This window comes from Danio rerio, chromosome 20 (genome assembly GCF_052040795.2).
Source record: "Danio rerio strain M-AB ecotype USA chromosome 20, GRCz13ab, whole genome shotgun sequence".
In the NCBI taxonomy this organism is placed as follows: Eukaryota; Metazoa; Chordata; class Actinopteri; order Cypriniformes; family Danionidae; genus Danio; species Danio rerio.
Genome location: NC_141040.1, coordinates 51,471,419 through 51,492,500, shown reverse-complemented (window position 1 = coordinate 51,492,500; position 21,082 = coordinate 51,471,419). Strand labels below are relative to the sequence as shown.

Here is a 21,082-nt window from a genome sequence, read left to right as displayed (position 1 = left end):
TAGATAGATAGATAGATAGATAGATAGATAGATAGATAGATAGATAGATAGATAGATAGATAGATAGATAGACTTCGTCATTAAACTCATCATGCAATCTGATTGCTTTTGCGGAACAACTGCCTGATCAAATACAAATATAAGAAATATTCAAAAGGTAAAAATTCCAATGTTTTTCACTGTAATTAATCAGAAAATATGTATCAGGTTATGTCAGTCTTTAAGGGAAAATAAAAGAAAAACCGTAAACACTAATCAAACATAAGATGGATTGTTTTTGAGGAACAAACGACAAACAAGAATTGCTTATCAAATATAAATATACGAAATATTACTAAATTTCAGCTAAATGCATTAATAAACAGAAGCATTCCTCATTAAAAGAAAAGACGGGGCTGATGTGTCTTCCACTAGCTGTTATGGTACTGAATTGCCACATAATAAATTTACATTTAATTGTAACAATAGTTTTCACTGTCGCTAAACTGAAAATATGTATAATGTTATGTCAGTCTTTCAGGTAAAAATAAAAGCAGTAAACACTGATCAAACTGAAATTGTAAAAAAATATATATATATAAAAAAAATATATATATATATATATATATATATATATATATATATATATATATATATATATATATATATATATATAAAATAGATTGCTTTAATACATGTTCAAGGTAGAACTATTGTGCACTAATGTGATGTTCAATAACTCTAGGATCAGTATAGATTTTCTCAATAGTTATTTTACATTATTTCCCTTTCAACAAATCAAGACCTTAACAAAAATCTAAAAAAACAATATATAATGTGTAAATAATATAACAATAAAAATAACTGTAATTCAGTAACAACAAAATATATTAAAACTACGTATTTAAGAAACAGCTATTGTGCGGTACTGTGATGTTTAATAACTCGGTAAGATAGATAGATAGAAAAAAAAATCATAAAAATAAAAAATACACAGACAGACAGAAATACAGATCCCAATGTTTACGCTGTCCAAGCTAGCTGTTATGTTGTTGAAGCTTCTTATTTTATATAACAATAGCGATGAGCCATTAAATACAACAACATGCATAATATTTGGCTATCTCTTTGGAGAACAAAGCAAACAAAAAACACCAATCTAATATAGAAATCTACAGCAAAATATCTTGATCAATGTTAAAATGACAAAAACAATGACAAACCCCCCCCAAAAATACTATTGGAATTCTGCTAATACATTATGGCATTTAAAAACATTTTATCTAATCAAGAAGATAGAATGACAGATGTAATTTATTAAAGTGAAATATATTACACTTTTTATAAATGTGATAGATAGATAGATAGATAGATAGATAGATAGATAGATAGATAGATAGATAGATAGATAGATAGATAGATAGATAGATAGATAGATAGATAGATAGATAGATAGATAGATAGATAGATAGATAGATAGATGTATTTTCTTTGAAATTATGCATATTTCAAAACCGCTTTCATCATCAAACTCATCATGCAATCAGATTGTTTTTTAGGAACAAACGACAAACAAAAATTGCTTATCAAATATAAATACACAAAATATTTCAAGTCCAGCTAAATACATTAATAAACATAAAAACATTTCACAATAAAAAGAAAAGATAAAGCTGCTGTTTTCAATTTGAAAACTTTAAATAAAATGTATCTTTAACAAACACTACAAGCTGTTATGTTACTGAATTGCCACATAATAATTTTACATCAATTACAATGAGTTCTCACTGTAGTTTATTCAGAAAATTTGTATAATGTTATGTCAGTCTTTCAGGGAAAAAAGAAAAACAGTAAACACTAATCAAACATAAATGGGGGAAAAAACTAAAATAGTTTGCTTCAATACGTGTTCAAGATAGATAGATAGATAGATAGATAGATAGATAGATAGATAGATAGATAGATAGATAGATAGATAGATAGATAGATAGATAGATAGATAGATAGATAGATAGATAGATATGACTAGGTGTGTATCCTGTGCAAACTAGCTTCTGTTATTGAATTTCAGATTTTCAAGGATTATGCAGATGCGTTTCGTAACAATGGAAATGTTAAGTCACATGAATCATTTTACCATCTCATTAACATCCAGCAAGTACAAACATAACACTGCTCGACAATAGTATCAAAGACAGATTACAAGAACACAATGTAACCGAAATCAGCCAAACTGACAGCAGAACAACAGTTGAGCCCGCGTGCTAATGGAACTCAGAAGAAAGCTCTTGTTCGGCCCGCTTTTGTTCTTTTCATTTGCATATTCTATTTTAAGGAACCATAGAACGCATGGAAAATGATGAAAGGGGATAATTTCCGGTTTAGCACACGTGTCCGAATTGATTTAGCTCTCAATGTACATTTGAAAGGGCGAAATATTGTGTGAAGGGAGCTGAACGACACCCATGTAAACACGAGAGCACATGATGTTCAGTACAACGGTGCACACTGAAAATCGCCTCAAAAGTGCGATTGTGAAAGCGGTGTGCTTCGTGTGACAGATTTTCCGACATGTTTATCAGACATGTTTCTCTGAGCACTACATTACTAGTTGTCGCAAAAAAAACACTCTTTTTCCCCTAATTAAATCTTGAGGTTCCTTTAAGAGCTGCCGCGTAAATACCTCCTTGTTTACTACTAATACGGCGTTCTTGTGATTATATCAATGGAGGTGATCCAGAGTAAAGATGTTTTTAGGAGTGAGTAGTGCGGCTCTTAAAGTGACAGGGGATGAAAACACAAGCGCATGTTTACTTCTGCTTTCCACGAGCACATCTGCTGATGTCAATGAGATGCGACAGATAACGTGAAAACGGGTGAAGGAGAAAGGCTGCAAGCACAGCGAATGAGCCCAGTGGACTTACTTGGTGAACGAACACGTCTAGCGGAGGGTCCACTGGCTTCCCCTCGCTGCTGGTCATCGATATAAATCCAAACCCCATGCGGACATTGAACCACTTGCAGTAACCCGAGCCAGACAGACTCTGCGGCGGAGTCCTGGCGGTGTCCGACCCGCCACCTCTGCGCGGCCCTCCTGTGCGGTCAAGAGAGAAAAGCCCATGATGATAAGGATGATGATGTTTGTTTGCTTGTGTGTTAATGAGATGTAGCCTACACTTCTCGATATGCACAATGACCGTGGGCAGCGATTCTGAGGGAAATCCCCAACTACTACTCAATAAACACGCGTTCAAATCACCGATGGGCCCTGACCACCATAGACGCCCCCTACTATTTATGATTAATGAGTTTTTTCAATGGCAAAGTCTCAGACTTGAACAATGTGTTGCTCCAAGCCTCGTTACATCCTTTCTTACTCTCCGAAAAGCTATAGAAAGTGAATCAAAAGTAGAGGTACACCTCTTCGGATGGGATGGCGCAGTGTATTGCGATTGCACAATCTGTTTAGTTTTGTAGCTACACTACAACTTTTTGTGCTCGTGCATCTACCGTATGTAAACCGCCTGGTGTGGGGCAGGTGTGCACACGTTACCCGGCCCCCCTCTCTCGTCCGCTCCCACCCCCCTTCAATGCCACTGGCGCAAACGGCTCTTCAGCACGCGTACAAACAACGTAAACAAAGCGCGGCGGTGCGCGTGCAACAATAGGACTTCCCACGTGAACGCGGAAAAAAAGAATAAAAAAAGCATCGTAACCTTCGGCCATGTTTCCCCGCGGACCCTCCGTTCCAAAGTTCCAGCGAAATCGTTTCCTCCGTGAAATGGGGTGATGCGCGTCACCGTCGATCCGACATCCCGATTTCCAGCGGGCACAAATTTAGCGCGCATGGTACGGCGTGCGTCTCCTTTTTGGATATTTAGTCATGTCTCTTTTAACATCTCCTATCCTCTCTCTTTCCCTCCCTCGCGCACTCGCTCACTCTCTCTCTCTCTCCCGCTCTCCGTTTCTCATTCGCTCGTTCGCAGCGCTGCACACGTGACTCCTCCGTGAGCCCGGGAGAGGGAGCGGACTCGGAACCGGGCTGGACTTCGAGCTCTTCGGCTGCGTCACGTAAAAGCATCTCCGTTTGAACAGGTTTAGTTTTAAAAGCGTGCTTTAGCGTCTAAAATTTTGTTTTTGCACGTGTTTGGTTATTCAAAGGAACAAAAAGTCTAGAATCGGTCTCCTTTATATGTAACAATTTTAATGATGCGTTATGTAACCAAATTCCAGCCGCTGGTAACCACAGTAGTTATACTTTGTAGCCTTATGAAAGGAAATACTTGTATAACACTTCATTTTGTAATGTTCTCACTTTTTCGAGCGACGACAACAGATTTTCCAGAATTTATCTGAAAACAGTGTAGCCTATTTTTCGAGAGGTGTATACATTTACATTAACATTCAAACTAAAAACTGTTGTATTATGCTAAGTTGTTGGAATTAAAAGTATAGCGCATACATTTATGTAGGTATTCTTTAGTATGCAATTATGAGAACTTTTAAAAAATCGCTTAAATCAATGTGTTTCTCTTCTGCTGATCAAGTTTTTCTTTTGTTTTAACATTGCAGATTATAGTTTGTTAGACATGAGGTCATCACTAATTGTCGTTTGTTGAAGCACGCTGCAGTTTGCGTTAGTTGTTTGCTGCAGTACAAACGATGAGACTGAACTAGAATAAGAAAAGCTTATTGACCAAGTCCTCGCAGACACAATGTTTTAGTGGTTTACCAAATATTCAGGCACCTATAAATACTTAAGGCAAAAGTGCACTTGTTGAAAGAACGAACTTAAAAAAACATAAACTTTTAGACGGTTAGTGTAAATTTCCACTGAATTGAATTATAGCCACACAAGCGGCATTATCTGTACATTGATGAAAAGGCAGCATTGATCCAAAACCACCAGCAGATCACTTTAATAAATAGCATGAGAGGAAAATGGAATGTTCTACATGACAACATGGAACGCATAGAATGGAATCAGTCGGAGGATTCTATGTTCCTTTATGTGTGTGTGCTTAGTGTGTTCGTTAGAACTGTATCTCAGTGATCACTTAAAAAATAATGACATAAAAAGTCAAGCTATAGCCAAATGCACCAATCCAACAAATCGAAATTCAAGTAATAATTATCATAATCACAACTAAAATAATGATCTCCTGTTATAAAAAAATTACGTTTAGTTTCTGCAAGAAATTCGTTCTGATTGGAACCTGAATCCTTGCTGAGGATGTTTTTCCCTGTCTTTGAGTCAGAGGAAAAACACGTTGAAAGAGTGAATCAACAACTACCCCCACCGCTTGTACGCCCCGCCCACTTCACCCACCCCCACCCATGTATGCCGACCACCCTCCGGAATTCACCCCTGCCCCCAAAACCTCCACCCCCTGCGCCAGAGCTGCTACAGGAGATGCTATGTGTATATGTGTGTGTGTGTTTGCTGGTGCGTGGAGGGGATGATGGTGGTCGTGCCATTACGGCGCAGGTCATGGAACTGGTCACCGGTGTCAGATGTTATGGAGTTTCTCATTTCCTGCACGAGGGTTTCCTATCCACCATTCATAAAATAGCCCCGAGAGTGCCGGCAAACGCGTCCCACGCGGTCACGGACACACCCTACATGTCCCCATTTGATCCCGTTAAAGTTCACAAGAATCGAAAATGCACATATTGATAAAAGAAGAAGTTTAATAGTTTTTAATAGTTTGTGTCTTTATTGAAAGCGCAAAACGGCGACGCATATCTTCAGAGAATCCTTCAGCACTGATACTGATCCAAGGGGAAAAATACGCATTGAGATGTTAAAGTTTAAATAAAATAAACACCAGCTTGGCGTAAATCAGCAGCAGGTTATTTAAACGAAATATTTGTATACACAAGTTAATGTTTTACATATTGAGTTCAGTGCTGGACTGATTAGCAATAAGAGCCCCAAGTCGTGCATAAAATATATAAAAAATTGATTGTATATTAGTTTTGAACGCGTTACTTTTGAAGCTGTGGAGTTTGTAAGTAATTTTAAGCGCTCTTCAAATCAACGACACAAAACTTTAGTCATTATATTTTATGTAAACATTTGAATAAATAAGAATAAACTACACTGTAAAAAAAACATGGTTGCCCTAAATTTTTAAGCTGAATCAAATTAAACTTATATTATGTTAACTGACAGCTTGCTTAACTTATAAAATTAAGTTAGAACATGATTAGCTTAGTTTAATAAGTTACACTGAACTAAAACATTTGCTGTTATGACTAATTGACAATATAATCTTTTACAGTGTAGCAAAAATGTGACTCAACAACTAAAGGATACATATGCAATATTTTCAACAATACATAAAGTGTTCAATTAAAACTTGCAATCCTGAATTGTTCATAAAACACAATAAACTTTTACAGTTTCACTTTTGAAGGACCTCGTTTTTCTTTCAAAGAAATAAACAAAACTTTTTGTTTCTCTTTGGACACCATTGGTTCAAATCCAAACTCAACCAAACACCAGACAAATTATTTCCTCCTGTGAATTTGTCTTTTATATTAGTGCTATCCAAATGTACATTATATTGAAATGCAATGTAGAACACATGCATTGCAAATTGACATTTTAATTCACAAGCTCAGCATTTTTAAATTTACAAATTAACTTAAAAGAATTTTAAAAAACGACTGAACAAAGGAAATATTTAATTTGGTCTTGATTTCATACCATTTAGTTGTACTTTGCCTTCAAATGGATGAACTTTGAACAACCATATTTTGGAGCATTGCTGATTTACTTCTAATGTTCATGCGCTCGCATAAATGACATTATTGTTAGGCTCGTATTTATTTATAGGCAAAACACTTTATAAATACAGGGAATATCTGACTTACCCATTAGCTAAACAATATGTTTGGAACATTTGAATGTATTAAATAAAAAATGCAGCATTGCTGATTTACTTCCAATGTTCATGCGCTGACAGAAAGGGCATTATTGTTAGGTTCATATTAATTTATATGCAAAACACTTTATAAATATGCTATATCTGACTTACCCAATAACTAAACAATATATTTGGATGTACTGAATCAAAAATGCAGCATTGCTGATTTACTTCAAATGTTCATGCGCTCACATAAAGGACACTATTGTTAGGTTCGTATTTATTTATAGGCAAAACACTTTATAAATATCTGTATATCTGATCCAACCACCATCTAAACAATATTCTTTGAATATTAATAGAAAGCAATATCCAAGTTCCTATAACACACTTGGTTTACGGCAGATGCAAGCTTATGGACAATGTATGCAGCTTTGCGACAAACGGCGATGCTTTGTGCTTAAATAAAAGAAACTGATTGGAGGGTCTGTGTGACTGTTTGGATGTATTGAGCAGTTCGGATCCGCCATACCTTCACCTCACCAACCCCCACAAGCCGAACCCCTGAGGAAACGCATAGTGGTCAATAGAGTTCACCAGAGTTTATTCAGCTCTTCTCTTTTTCATTCGGTTTGGTGTTACATTCGTTCAGTTGTTTAATCTCTCAGAAATCATCTTCCGAAGTCAACACAAACCCGACAGTTATTTTTCGACGCTGTGAAACCGATCCGACTCAAATCAGAGGTAAATATCGAGTATAACAAGGACACTTGAAATGCTTCATTCTCAGTTTAACATGTGAAGGCTGCTGCTACATCATTTGTTCATACAAAGACCGATACAATTGTGATTTTGGGATAAGGTAAGACTTTATTTTATTTAAAAAAACACAATGTTTGAAATACAAACAGACCTACAGACATTTTAACACAGGAAGAGTTGTATGTTTACTGATGATAAACTGAATAGTTCAAATAAATAAAAAGGAGATTTTTAAAGCATGGAGTTTCCTGTAATTATTACAGATCAATTTCGATTTAAATTTGTGTTTATTGCGAATTTGGGTTATTTTGTTGCAACAACAACCAAAAATCAACTTACAGATGATCAGTTGTTTTTAAAGCAATTTTTTTCACGCTTTTTCATCGATTTTCGTTTGTATTGTAATTACAAAAACTTAAACTAAAAAGAAACTTAAAACCGCAATTGTATTTCAGGGTTATCATCGGTTAAATTCCAGTTTCAAACGGAATAAACAGCGTTCATTATTTAACCATTTCCCCAACAAAACATTCACTTTAGCCTAGTATTTTCGTTATTTGCCCGATTTTAATAAAGCCTACATAATACATTAAACAAAACCGTAAGCTTGTATTTAATAATTTATATTTATTTATTTTGATTTCACTTTGTTTAAAAATGTTAATGAACTAACTTCATGTTTGCTCCAAAAAACTAGAAGTTACTTAACCAATAACACATTAAATTCTTAACAAATATTTTAAATGCATTTATAACATTTTAACAGCACGCACCAGGGTTCCCGTTTAAAATAGTAAGATAACATGTTAAAGGGTTATACATGTTGTACCGCCTGAACGCTCCTCATTGCGTCACAATTAAACCATGACGTCGAACGGAAGTATGAACAGAGCATTCGGGTTTCTTTTCCTCTCCGAGGCGCTCTCTCCTAGTCCTCATAAAATTTGACGAACGCCATTATACACCGTCTTTTTGAGTTTGATAAAGGATTAGCTACATTATAATTATGCTAGTCTATAACTGTGAGTGACATCGTTAAATTAAAGTTTAGCCATCAAATCAGTTAAACAGGTAGCACTGTTGATTAATGTTCATGCGCTCACAGAAAGGACATTATTGTTATGGTCGTATTTATTTATAGGCAAAACACTTTTTAAATTTAGGCTATATCTGACTCACCTGAAATGGAGTGAACGGCCATGCTGTTTGTTATCCGTGTCTGACCCTGAGTCAAAAAAACATTGCAATGATTATTTCAGATTCACATCTAGACTAACGTATAAACTTACTTTTAGGCTATTGTAGCCAATGTTCGTCTATTTTAGTTTTGTTTGGGCTGCTGGTGGCGCGTTCATTTGTGCGGAATAGAGGAATTTTCCAGCATGAATATTTCATAGCGTCTGTGAAATCTAAGAGGAGTTTAAATAGCTCCTTTAATCCAAACCATGAATGATTTTAGCCAAACAAAGTAATAATTATAATAAATTGAATAGGCTAGAATTAGCTTACCGTTTTCTCGCGTTTTGTGGTGACGCTAGCAATTTTAACTGTTTAGAAAATTATGAAATTAAACGCCGACTTACCTGGATATGATGTGTAGAGATTCTTATCCAAACTGATGTGGATAACAAAACAAAACCTCTCAGAAAACAGCCGACAATCTTTGTGAAGTTCATTAGCGTGACTATATCTTGTCAAATTCGACAAATACCTGTTGAAAAAAGGCAAACAGTTATTCCCGCGCTTTTCAAAACGTTTTAAGAATTACCTCTTTTTCTTCAAACATTTAAATTAGCACTACATTTTATGCTTAGTTAAAATAAATTCGTGAATTATACCTCAGAACTGCGTTTTATAAAAAGTGTTAAGTTGTTAGATTTAGTGAAGCCAATAAAGTCAAATGTCTGATGTTTTATTAAAAATGTAATTTATATTCAAAATAAAACTTTAAGTATAATGTTTAATAATGTTGTATTATGAGATAGGCAGTGTCTGTGAAGATGATTAAAACACATGATTGAATGATGGGCAGCCATTTTGTATGGAAGTCCTAAATTCAATCCAAATTTATAGAATAGGCTTTACTATTCATGTTTTAATTAGGCGTAAATCACATTTAGATTTGCTCGCCTGCTTTCATCTTATGGTGCCAGATAAAAACATCAAACAAACAGAGCTTGATATAGTTCAATCTGCTTCACAGTTACAGTAGAAATAATTCACTTCCGACAGCGCCACCTGGCGGTTAATAAACTTAATGACATGAGAAAGGAAATTAGCTATGTAGCCGATTTTTCAGCAGGTTTATCTACAGGTGATGTGATGATGTATTAATTATACGTTTTCTAAAATCAGAAGTAGTCCTATATAATTTTGCAATCTGAGACGGAAACGGTCAAATGCGGGACTTTAAAATCAGTTTATCAATAGCCTACAAATGTGAAACTTAACATTGAAAGAAATGACTCAAATCTTGTCATTTTTATACATCTTGGTTTAGAATATTTATCTATATTTCAAAATGCATTTGAATTCAATTCTACTTTATTTAGGCCTATTTAGTCATCATGGCCTTCCAGTAGTCAATTCTGGCTGTTATAAAACACAAACTATTCTGTAAATACATTAAAGAGTCAGACAATAGGCTTGAATCTAATGAGTTCTTGCTATCTGAATGTAAATACACCAGGATGACCAGTCACCCACTGATTCTTGCAGGCATGCAGTTTCATCATGAGCCGACATGCGCAATCTTACCTTTCATCCGCCATTACCGGAGCGTCAGGACTACGGGCGTGTTTGTATTCAATCCAGAGCTTTTTTAACGTTTGGAGACTGTATTGTGAGGCAGCAGCAGGTGACGGAGTTTTCCCGGTTCCGTTAAGCATCTGATCTCGCCGCATCCTTCCTAGAGTCGCTATGTCGCTAGTTGCCATGCGCAGATTGCACTTAAAACATCACATTTGTTTCAAAAATGTAATTAAATAGCGTTTACATAGGGTTTACTACAGTACAGTTCTAAATCTATATTAGACGTATTTATGTATCTAGTAAGATTGCTTGTACTCAAATAATTAGCCTATCTCTGATGCTTGTAGTTTGTAGTTGTATGTTTTGTGGAAAATAAAATTATAAACTCGAACCTGCCGCTTTACAGTTCTTTGCAGTCAATATGAGTAGAATCAGAAGTCATTTGTAAACGCGAGGGGAAAAATGTATTGCTCCATCTTCTGGTTACAATGAAGTAGTGCAGCGTATTCTACAACCAAATAATCGTTTAAAGTTGGCATAACAGGAATAATCTTACTTCGTTTGTGTCAAAGCAGTGACAGCAACATAACAGACAAACTAAAATACTAAACTAAACTAGCCAACTACGCTATCAGAAGTGTTTATTAAAATATATATGAATGAAAATGATATTTAAACTGTAAAATTACATAATTAAAAGTAATGACAACTTGTTTTATGTTCATTTAACTTGATTTAGAAAGTTAATCAGGTTTCAACATGTTTTTTTAAGTTAAACAAATTTTAACCTGTTGTTTTAAGTCAGCTTAATCAATACAAAATTATATTTACTGTAAAAATTACATAAAAAGTAACAACACCTTTTTTTACACTAATTTAACGTGATTTTGAAAGTTTTAGTCAGCTTAATCATGCAAAATTATTTGCACTGTAAAAATTACATAATAAAAAGTAATGACAACTTGTTTCACGTTAATTTACTAGATTTAGAAGGTTAATCAGGTTTTAACTGATATTTTTAGTTAGCTTATTTATGCAAAATTATATGTACACTGTAAAATTACATAATAAAAAGTGACGAAAATTTGTTTTTACATTAATGAGATTTTAAAAAGTTAATCAGGTTTGAACATGTTTTCTTAAGTTAAACAAATTTTAACCTGCTGGAAGTCAGCCTAATCGATGCAATATTATACTTACTGTGAAAATTACATAATAAAAAGTAACGTTTTTACATTTTTTTTTACATTAATTTAACTTGATTTAGAAAGTTTAGCAGGTTTAAACCCGTTTTTTTAAGTAAACAAATTTTAACTTGAAGTAATTGATGCTAAATTATATTTACACTGTAAAAATTCTATAATAAAAAGTAATGATGCTTGTTTTCCAGTGGTGGGTTGCAGCTGGAAAGGCATCCGCTGCGTAAAACATATGCTGGATAAGTTGGCGGTTCATTTTGCTGTGGCGACCCCAGATTAATAAAGGGACTAAGCCAAAAAGAAAATGAATGAATAAATGAAAGTAATGACAACTTGTTTTTACGTTAATTTAACTTGATCTAATAGGTTGTTTCGGTTTCAACTTGATGTGTTATGTTAGTTTAATCGATGCAAAATTATATTTATACTGTAAAAATTACATGATAAAAAGTTAATTTGTTTATTTATTATGTCTGTTATGTTTTGTACACTAAACAAAAATTATTCAAAGATGATTCCTTGGATTTACAAAATTTCTTTAAGGTAAGTGATTGTAAACAATTTATTTGGGCTAAATTTTAACAAACAAATTAAGTTCAACATTACTCAATTTAATTTGTTTGTTTAAATTCAACCCATATAAATTGTTTGCAACAATTATGCAAAATCCTTTTTTCAGTGCAACATTAAATGGTGAATTTATATCTACACGCTTATATAGTGTTTAATTAAAATGCAAAACTTAAAACTTTCATGTAATTAAACTAAACAAATATAATTTTATTACTTCAACTAACTTGTAGCATGCTTTTATTCTATTATAGTTCTCAAAAACTATTTACAATTTCAGTATTAGCCTATTTTAGAGGGTATTCACATTACTTACACAGCAATAATGATTTAGCATTCCCCTAAAATAATGGGGTTTTTTGGGAGCAGTAAGGGAATGCTGGAATTAAATGTTTTGATGTTTTAAATCCAGTTGCATGCAAGTGGTATCATAAATTTTGACTACTTTTAGTAAACTACTGTGATGCTTAAAATATATTAAATTCTAAAAATAAATAGATAAACATTTAAAATAAATAAATAAAATAAATTAAAAAATTTCAGTACAGTCAATTATTCACAGTTTAAGTCACCACTAGACTTACATGCATTAAATATTTTCATATGTCTTTATACATTAAATAAATGTATACAAGGTTATACATTTATTGATCTAGGTCTATACAAAATTTTTTAATTGGATTTACTACTTTTAACAGTACACTGGAAAAAAAAAGCTTTCGTTCATCCAATTTAGAAAAATTAGGGTAATGGTTCACATCTGAATTTTATTTCTTGCCCCAATGAAAAATAAATAATTTGCCTTAATATTCTTTATGAGAACAATTTGAAAAGCATATTTGTCTTGTTGAGGAAAGTCAGATAATTTTAAATTATATTTTTGTTCTAAACAAGAAGATATAGCTTTAGTCAAAACCAAAATTCCCAATAAAATGTTCATTAATCCAATTAACAAAAATGTAGGGTAATGGTTTCACATCTAAATTTGATCACTTGAGCCAATGAAACATAAATCATTTGCCCTGAACAATATTTTTATTAAGTCCAGGAAAGCACAAAGCATTTTGAGCTTCTGTTTAATGTGCATGCGTGGATGTGTGGATTAATGTGTGGATTACCTTAAAAGTTTGCAATGGTCAAAACAAATATTTCTTAGTTGAGGTCTTAATCAAAAACCTTTATTTAACTATGCTTTAATCTTAAAATATATTACTTGAAAAATACAACTAATAACATTAAACTGAAATGAAACATACATTTTTTATTGAATGAAGTGCGTGAAAGATTTTCAGTGTAGGTATGTGGTTGTAAATAAATTATATGGGTTGAATTTAAATAAACAAATTAAATTAAGGAATGTTCACCTTAATTTGTTTGTTTAAATTCAGATTGTATAATTTTTTTTGCAACAGTTTGCAATGAACCATTATTTCAGTGCATTTAAAGTATATTGTTAAATAAATTTCTGACTATAAATCCGTTCCTATTCATTGATGTTAACAGAGTGAATTTTGATGTTTTTGTTTTGTGCGCTGTTTTAGTTTGATTTTTGAAGAATGAATAATGCGGTGTTTTTAAGTACAACATGTGTGTATGCCCATTATCGTGGCATAAACGCAAGAAATGTATTAATTTTCCTTATAGAATATTCTTTCATAACCAATATCCTTATCGTCGTTATATTCTGTATAATGTACTTTTTTGGATGGTAATATAAAACATCTCTTACAGCTTTTCGACTTTGATTATTACATACAATAAAAATGATTTAATCAAATGTTTTATTTGTTGTCCTGGCTCATTTCTCAAAGCTTTTATAAACATCAAATTTGTTGGGTATCATCTGAACATTTCACCCGTGACCCGTCGTAAACACATCCAGTGCTGTACATCATATCTCAATGAAAACTAACGTTGACGCTACAGTTGCTAAATGAATAACGCTCACTTCTCATGCTTCAGATCCGCAGTAGTATGTCTCATCTTTAACCACTGAAAATCTAGACGAAAAACAGATTCTGTGCTGCCATCGTGTGGTCTATTTTTTTTTTTAAATCTACATCTACAAACTCCGAAAAATTGGGAAAACACATATAGTGAACATTTAGTGAATGTCTACAAGTAGCTGTGAAATTTAGTCTGTTTTGTTTTCTTATAATAAACATAATACATAGCCTAATTTATAAGCATGATAATATGTCAGATGCTTTATTGAAGCCTAATGAAGCAGAATAATATTTAATATAGGGGAGAGTGGGAACAGATGAAACACTTTTTTGCATTTCCTTCAGTTTCCGAGGACAGTTTTTGTGGAAAGCCAAAATTTTAATAAGACAAACCCACTTTCATTGGACACTCACCCACATTGTATTAATTGATTACAATAACATAATAATAATAATACATAATATTTGTATGTATGATATATGCAGATTTTAAACTTGAACAGACAGTCAAACGTTGCAGGAGGGTTGCAGCATTCATTAAAATGTAATAATAATAAAACATTCTAAAACCTCATATCGGATTTTATTTTAAATTTTTTGGTAAACAGAAGTGTAAATTGGTTAAATGTGTTAAAACTGGCCATATAAATACAGACTATTAAAAGAACTAGCAACAACCAATTATCAGGCCTAAAAAATCGGAGCAAAAATATTTTTACGGAAATCCTTTACTAAACTACTTCTTTGAACACTGAAATGAATTAAATAATTAATCAATTAATAGTTTTTTTTTTCAAATTAAATTACATTAAAACTTTGATAAAATTAAAATTGTACATTGTTAATATGGCAAGCTTTTAAATGAGTTTTGTTTTTGGGCAAGAGCATGTCAAAACTGTCTCAACTGTGTCAACCCAAGTTAAACTGCCTATACAATAGCTTTAACGATTGATATAGCTATAGGCTACCTATGTAAGCTAAGGAGGCAGTGATTTAAATTATACGAATGACTATTGTTTTACAAAAACAGATTTGACAGTATGATAAATTGTTTTACCTTTGAACGAGTTTTATACTAAATAAATGGTCACGTGTGGCTGATTTCTCTCAGACTGAGGAAGAGTCTTAACTGAGAATATGTAGTATAACCCGCCCCCACTGCCGTTCAATTTCACGTTCTGTTACCGAGTTTTCACACGACGTTACATCAGAGCATTAGCGACGCAACATGATCAGAAGTGAAAAACGAGGCTTTTATCCAAAAGTGATCGAAAAATCCATGATTTAGCCTACATGTTTACAAGTGCCAAAATGTCCGTTTCTATTGGTTCGGTTTTTCATCTTAATGTTTTGCCCTTCCAGGTCCTGGATACATTTTAGAGCTTTGGTCATCTTCAAAGTCTAACCCAGGGGTGCCCAACCTCGGTTCTGGAGGGCCAGTGTCCTGCATACTTCCAACCCCAATTAAACACAGCCGAAAGAGTTAATAAAGCACCTTATACAAAAACTTCAAGGCAGGTGTGTTGAAGGAAGTTGAAGCCGGTTTGGGCACCATTGGTCTACGTTTAACAAGAGTACAGAATTATACAGAAAAAGTAGGCTATAAATCCTAAAACAAAAAATAGACATTTGACGTTAGTTTGGCGCTTCATTCACAATATTGCTAAAGAGCCTCCTACAAAGTTTTTTTTTTTTTTTTACAAAGGTTTATTCCTGAAAATTTTGATGTAAGTTGTAGATCTATCTCACCTTTTTTGCCATTTTGAACATACCAAAAATTTTGGGGAAAATGTATTAAGTATATTTAGTGGTATAATCCCTGATGTTATGTTGAAAAATGAAAATGTTATTTTAGGATATAACCATCAAAATAAACATCCAGATGCTTTTCATTATTTATTTAATTTTTTTTATATTTGTGGCTAAATATTTTATACACAAATGTAATTTTTGTAAGCATAAATCTTCCTTTCAGATTATTCTTGAAGATCAAAATTTTTATTTGTCTTGATTTCTGAATCCACTAATAAGAAAGCTGTAAAAACTGTGAGTCCATTTAAAAGATACATTTCTGTTTTGCTTTCTGGCATGTATTGAGATATAACGTAATGCAAATGTTTCATTATGTTACAAAAAAAAAATAATAATAATTTATCAAAATTAGAGAAATGTCATTTAAACTGTTACATAGATTTTACCCAGCCAAGACGTGTTTGGAAAAACTGAAGTCGGATATAGATACATGCTGCTCTTTCTGTATACCCATTGAAACTGCTGATCATATTTTCTGAATTGCCCTCATACACAATAATTCTGGATTGAACTTTCTTTGTTTATTCATCGCAAAATACCACCTGAATTCTTCTTATCTTTTAAGATTGGGATTTTTCAATAGTCCTGATGATAAGAGTGAGGAATATTTCATTATTAATCTCAGTTTCATTCTTGCAAAAATCTATACTTTAAATTGTCTCAACGTAAACCTTTTATTGTTTTTGAAAAGGAGCTTCAACAGTACATTAAATCTGTTGCTTCCTCTTGAAAACTATTAAACTGTTATGTTGTTTGTTCTTTAGCTTTTTTTTTCTTCCTTGTATGTGCTTATTTGATGCTTTACCTCTCTGCAAAACTCATGTACAATCTCTGTAACTATTTTTTGCTATGCTGTTTGTTACACTGACATTAATAATAATAATAATAATAATAATAATAATAAAATAGTTAAAAAGCATTATTCGGCACAACCCCAAAAATGAGTTTCAAAGATGACTACAAAGAGAAATAACATCTCAAAGGCACTTTGAAACATTTCATAAGTTTCAGAATAATCACCTGACTGGAAATATTCCATGAGACCTGTGCACTCTTAAAGGAAAACTCTGTTAACTACTCACCCTCATGTCCCAGCGTCAATCATTCTTACAACAAAGTAAAATATCTTAGATGAAATCCGAGAGCTCTCTCATCCATAGACAGCAATGGTGCCAAGAGGATAAAAGCCCAGAAAAGGAACTGAAAACATTGTCAAAACAACATCAAAAACACTTTTGAGCACAAAAATAACTGCACAAACTTTGTTTGCCTGAGTCCTCTGTCAGGTCAGGGTGCGTTTTTACTATGGGCAATACAACGTTTGTGTGCAGTACAAGCCTAAATCTTTAGCCGGTAGCTAGCTCTCTGCAACTCTCATATGGTCACCCACTGAAGCTAAGCAGAGCTGCGCCCGGTCAGTACCTGGATGGGAGACCACATGGGAAACCTAGGTTGCTGCCGGAAGGGGTGTTAGTGAGGCCAGCAGGGGGCGCACAACCTGCGGTCTGTGTGGGTCCCAGTATAGGTGACGGGGACTCTATACTGCTCAGTAAGCGCCGTCTTTCGGATGAGAAATTAAACCAAACTCCCGACTCCCTGTGTTTGTTAAAAATCCCAGGATGTCCTACGAAAGAGTAGGGGTTTAACCCCGGCATCTTGGCCAAATCTGCCCATTATGGCCTCCCAACCCTTGACTTCAATTCACTCTGTCTCCTCTCCACCAATCAGCTGGAATGTGGTGTGGATTGGTGCAAAATAGCTGCCATCGCGTCATCCAGGTGGATAATGCACACTGGTGGTGGATGAGGAGATTCCCCCCTTTGAGCTTTGAATGCCCATAAAAGCGATATATAAATGTAAAGAATTATTATTATTATCTGACATATACTGTAAAAAATATCTGCAAATTAGCTGTTTGCTTATTTTGGGATTTATGTTTTTTTTTACACTATACTTTTTTTTGCTACATTATATTATTTCTTACACGTTATATGATTTCAAACTATTAAAATGTCAAAAAGTCCCTTTGTTAAACCGTAGAGTTGAATTTTCAACATCAAAAGTTGACAAAGCAGAGACCAACATCCCATAATGCAATACACAACCGAAATAAGTGGAACACAAAATACGGAAACTGTATTAACAGATATTTTTTTACAGTGTAGAAAACACAGGTAAACAACTTGTGTCACTTTACCATGTTATTGGCGTACAAAAGAGTTCTTGGAGCTGAGTATAATTATAGATAATAGACTACAGCTCTAAAGCTTTTTTTCTTTTCCAAAGTGTGAATGACATTTTTATAACCAACGGCATGTTAATTTATTCATTCATTCATTCATTAATTTTCCTTCGGCTTAGTCCCTTTATACATCAGGAGTCACCACAGCGGAATGAACCGCCAACTATTCCAGCATATGTTTTACACTATGGCCAATTTAGCTTACCCAATTCACCTATAGTGCATGGGTTTGGACTGTGGAGAAAACCGGAGCACCCAAAGGATATCCAAACCAACACTTGGAGAACATGCAAACAGAAATGCCACCGCCCCACCCGGGACTCCAACCAGCGACTTTTTTGCTGTGAGGTGACAGAGTTAACCACTGAGTCACCATGCTGCTCACAGCAGATTCTGAATAATAAAAAAGTGATTCCAGCTAAACTAAAAGTATAAGACTTCCCCAGAAAACACTGTGAAAAAACTTCCTTGCTCTGTATAACACCACTTATTTGAATATTTGAATAACAATTACTTTCAGAGAAGAGCTAATAATCTGTCTTTAACTGAATAGATGCGGTATACAAATATAAAACTTTGCATACTGCATTATGTCTCGTTCACACTAGCAAAGACTTTGTAGCTGCCTGTTGCTCTGGGTGGCGATCAGCTGCAAACGCAGGTCTGTGTAGGTCTACAGCATAGATAATACAAAAGGCCTCTACAGGAGCTGAGAGAGGATCACGTGAGCTCTACTGGTCGCACTTCATTTGCATAAAGTTGAAGAATTCTCAACTTTGTCTCGTCACTCGACACGCCCACCTGGTCGCCAACAATCGCTGTTACTCACATAGATGGAGGTCGCCAGAAGTCGCATAGTCTCTGTTGAAATGAACAGTCACTTGCGATTCGCTCATGGTGTGAATGAGGCTTTAGACCAGGGGTGCCCAAACTCGGTCCTAGAGGACCAGTGTCCAGAATATTTTAGTTCCAACGCCAATTAAACAAACCTAAACCAGCTAATCAAACTCTATGTATACTAGGTAGGTGTGTTAAATGAAGCTGGAGCTAAACTATGCAGGACACTGGCCCTTCAGAATTGAGTTTAGGCGCCCCTGCAATAGACTAACCAGCAATTGTTTTTTGGTTTCCTTCTGTTCTCCCCATCTGTAAGCTGCTTGGGATAAAACCTTGTGCCAAATAATTAAACAATGTAAATGTATTCACTCGTTCACTATTGAACAACAAGAAATTAATGATTGAAGAGCTTCTTAAATGATTTAGAAATACAGTTTAGCTTCTCCAAATATATTGATGTTGCGCATCGATAGATTTGCACTCAGTGTTTGGACTTTCAGCAGTGAAAATTAAACCACACTAAACTGAACTAAACTAAACTCTGAAAACTGGACTGACTGTTTTTTTTTTTATAAAGGAATAATAATTTATGCAGTCATGCACATTTTGACAGCTAATATAACAAAGATTTAATCCTTTGTAGAAGTTGCAGACACCTTTACCAAATGCTTTTGTGATGCAAAATTATTAATTTAAATTCCTTATGCCAATAAAGAAATTACTTTAGTAATTTAGACTAGGCAACTATAATAAAGAATATCCACTCTAAAATGTAAAAATAATGAAAGTGTAAAGCCTGCAGCTCAAAACTAATGTGGAAAATTATTGGTGTCATATTTAACAAACCGTTTACTGCTAATTTTTTGTAATTTTGCTCACATGGATTATTGAATATTAATCAAGTGATGTCATTACACTGCTGTGCCGTCAGCCAGTGCATTGCTGATCATCATTTCGAGGATCGATAGATCTGTCCTTAACAACTCGCGCAACGATCTCAGATCAGTTCATCCAAACATTTTAATCTGAAATGCGAACTTGTTTGAAGAACCAAATTAGCGAGAGATCAGTTATCAAGATTAAAAGATCCAGGATCTGCCAAATCATCTTAGATCATTTAAGCGAGACCCCAGCAGGCTGAGCACACTGTAAACATCTGAAATGTTGTTTTGGTCATTCTAAATCGCCTTAACCATCTCAGTATCAGTGTTATTATATTATTAATGAGTAGGGGTGTCACGATTTCGATTTTAAATCGAAATCGATCGAAATTTATGCTCAATTTCGATTATCGAATCAAAAAATAGAATCGTCGATGCTGCCACGCCCCCATGTCACGTCAGCTTGGCTTGCCAAGCAGGAAAAAAACAGGCTTGTTGAAGTGCTTGTTGAACTGCAAAAGCAGGAGACCCGTCGACAGAGCTTAAACCCTCTCCTCTTTCAATGAAGTCGCCGGTGTGTAAGCATTTTGGATTTCCAGTGAGTTATGTTGACAACGTTTGTGTTGTCGACAAAAAAAAACACAGTTTTGCAAGCTCTGCTATGTACGTATTACGTACGGTTCGTCCGATAGACAACACCGGCATCACGAACCTCCGCCCGCCCCCGTTGCAAATCCGCTCGCGAAAAGTACACACTCAGGCCCTGTTTACAGTGTCTTTGTTTTTAAATGGTATTTTAGAACGACAACGATTTGACATCCACAGTGGTGTGTAGCATTTCTGAGCAGCCCACCTTCCTCTCTACCTCTGAAAATGCACATCACGTGACCACACAGACACAGCCATGCGCTCCAGACAGCAGATCCAGGCAGTCAGAGGACTGCTTCAATCTTTCACTCACTTGTACTTAGTCATTTTAGCGAACACCTCAGATACTGTTGGCTGGTTCCTGTTGGTTGTGCGTCATTTTTACCGACGCCATTATAACGACACAGATCACTGCCTATTCACGAGTCCCGCAGAAAAAGTGATTGACAGGTGGTAATTATGTGTGTAACTTGCCTTTATTCATTTACTGTATGATTTGTTTATGGGTAAAACAAAGACCATACAGGTCAGGTAGTTTAAACGGTAGGCTACAAATAATTAATTCTTCATTAATTAATTAATT

At 34.4% G+C, this 21,082-nt stretch overlaps 1 protein-coding gene and 2 long non-coding RNA genes across 4 annotated transcripts in view; 1 reads left to right on the top strand and 2 right to left on the bottom strand.

The window, feature by feature from the left end:
* The window catches only part of LOC147839475 (uncharacterized), a 57,142-nt gene extending 56,574 nt beyond the window's left edge, over positions 1-568 (top strand). Inside the window, exon 4 of the long non-coding RNA XR_015519130.1 lies at positions 1-568. This exon is cut by the window's left edge and continues 2,020 nt beyond it. This is a non-coding gene — a long non-coding RNA (uncharacterized LOC147839475).
* lin28b (lin-28 homolog B (C. elegans)) overlaps positions 1-15,254 on the bottom strand; it is a 55,665-nt gene extending 40,411 nt beyond the window's left edge. Inside the window, exons 1-5 of one of the 2 annotated variants that reach the window (XM_087296300.1) lie at positions 15,137-15,254; positions 10,371-10,561; positions 9,197-9,324; positions 8,793-8,838; positions 2,904-3,073 (exon numbers count right to left, since the gene is read on the bottom strand). In XM_087296300.1, coding sequence (XP_087152426.1) covers positions 2,904-3,073; positions 8,793-8,838; positions 9,197-9,289 — 309 coding nt within the window. In that variant the 5' untranslated portion in view covers positions 9,290-9,324; positions 10,371-10,561; positions 15,137-15,254. Of the gene's footprint in view, positions 1-2,903; positions 3,074-3,695; positions 3,706-8,792; positions 8,839-9,196; positions 9,325-10,370; positions 10,562-15,136 lie in introns of those variants that run through there. The other variant, NM_001301416.1, reaches the window with a different exon arrangement.
* LOC147839473 (uncharacterized) overlaps positions 1-21,082 on the bottom strand; it is a 503,025-nt gene that overhangs the window by 255,968 nt on the left and 225,975 nt on the right. The gene's annotated exons all lie outside the window — the stretch shown is intronic.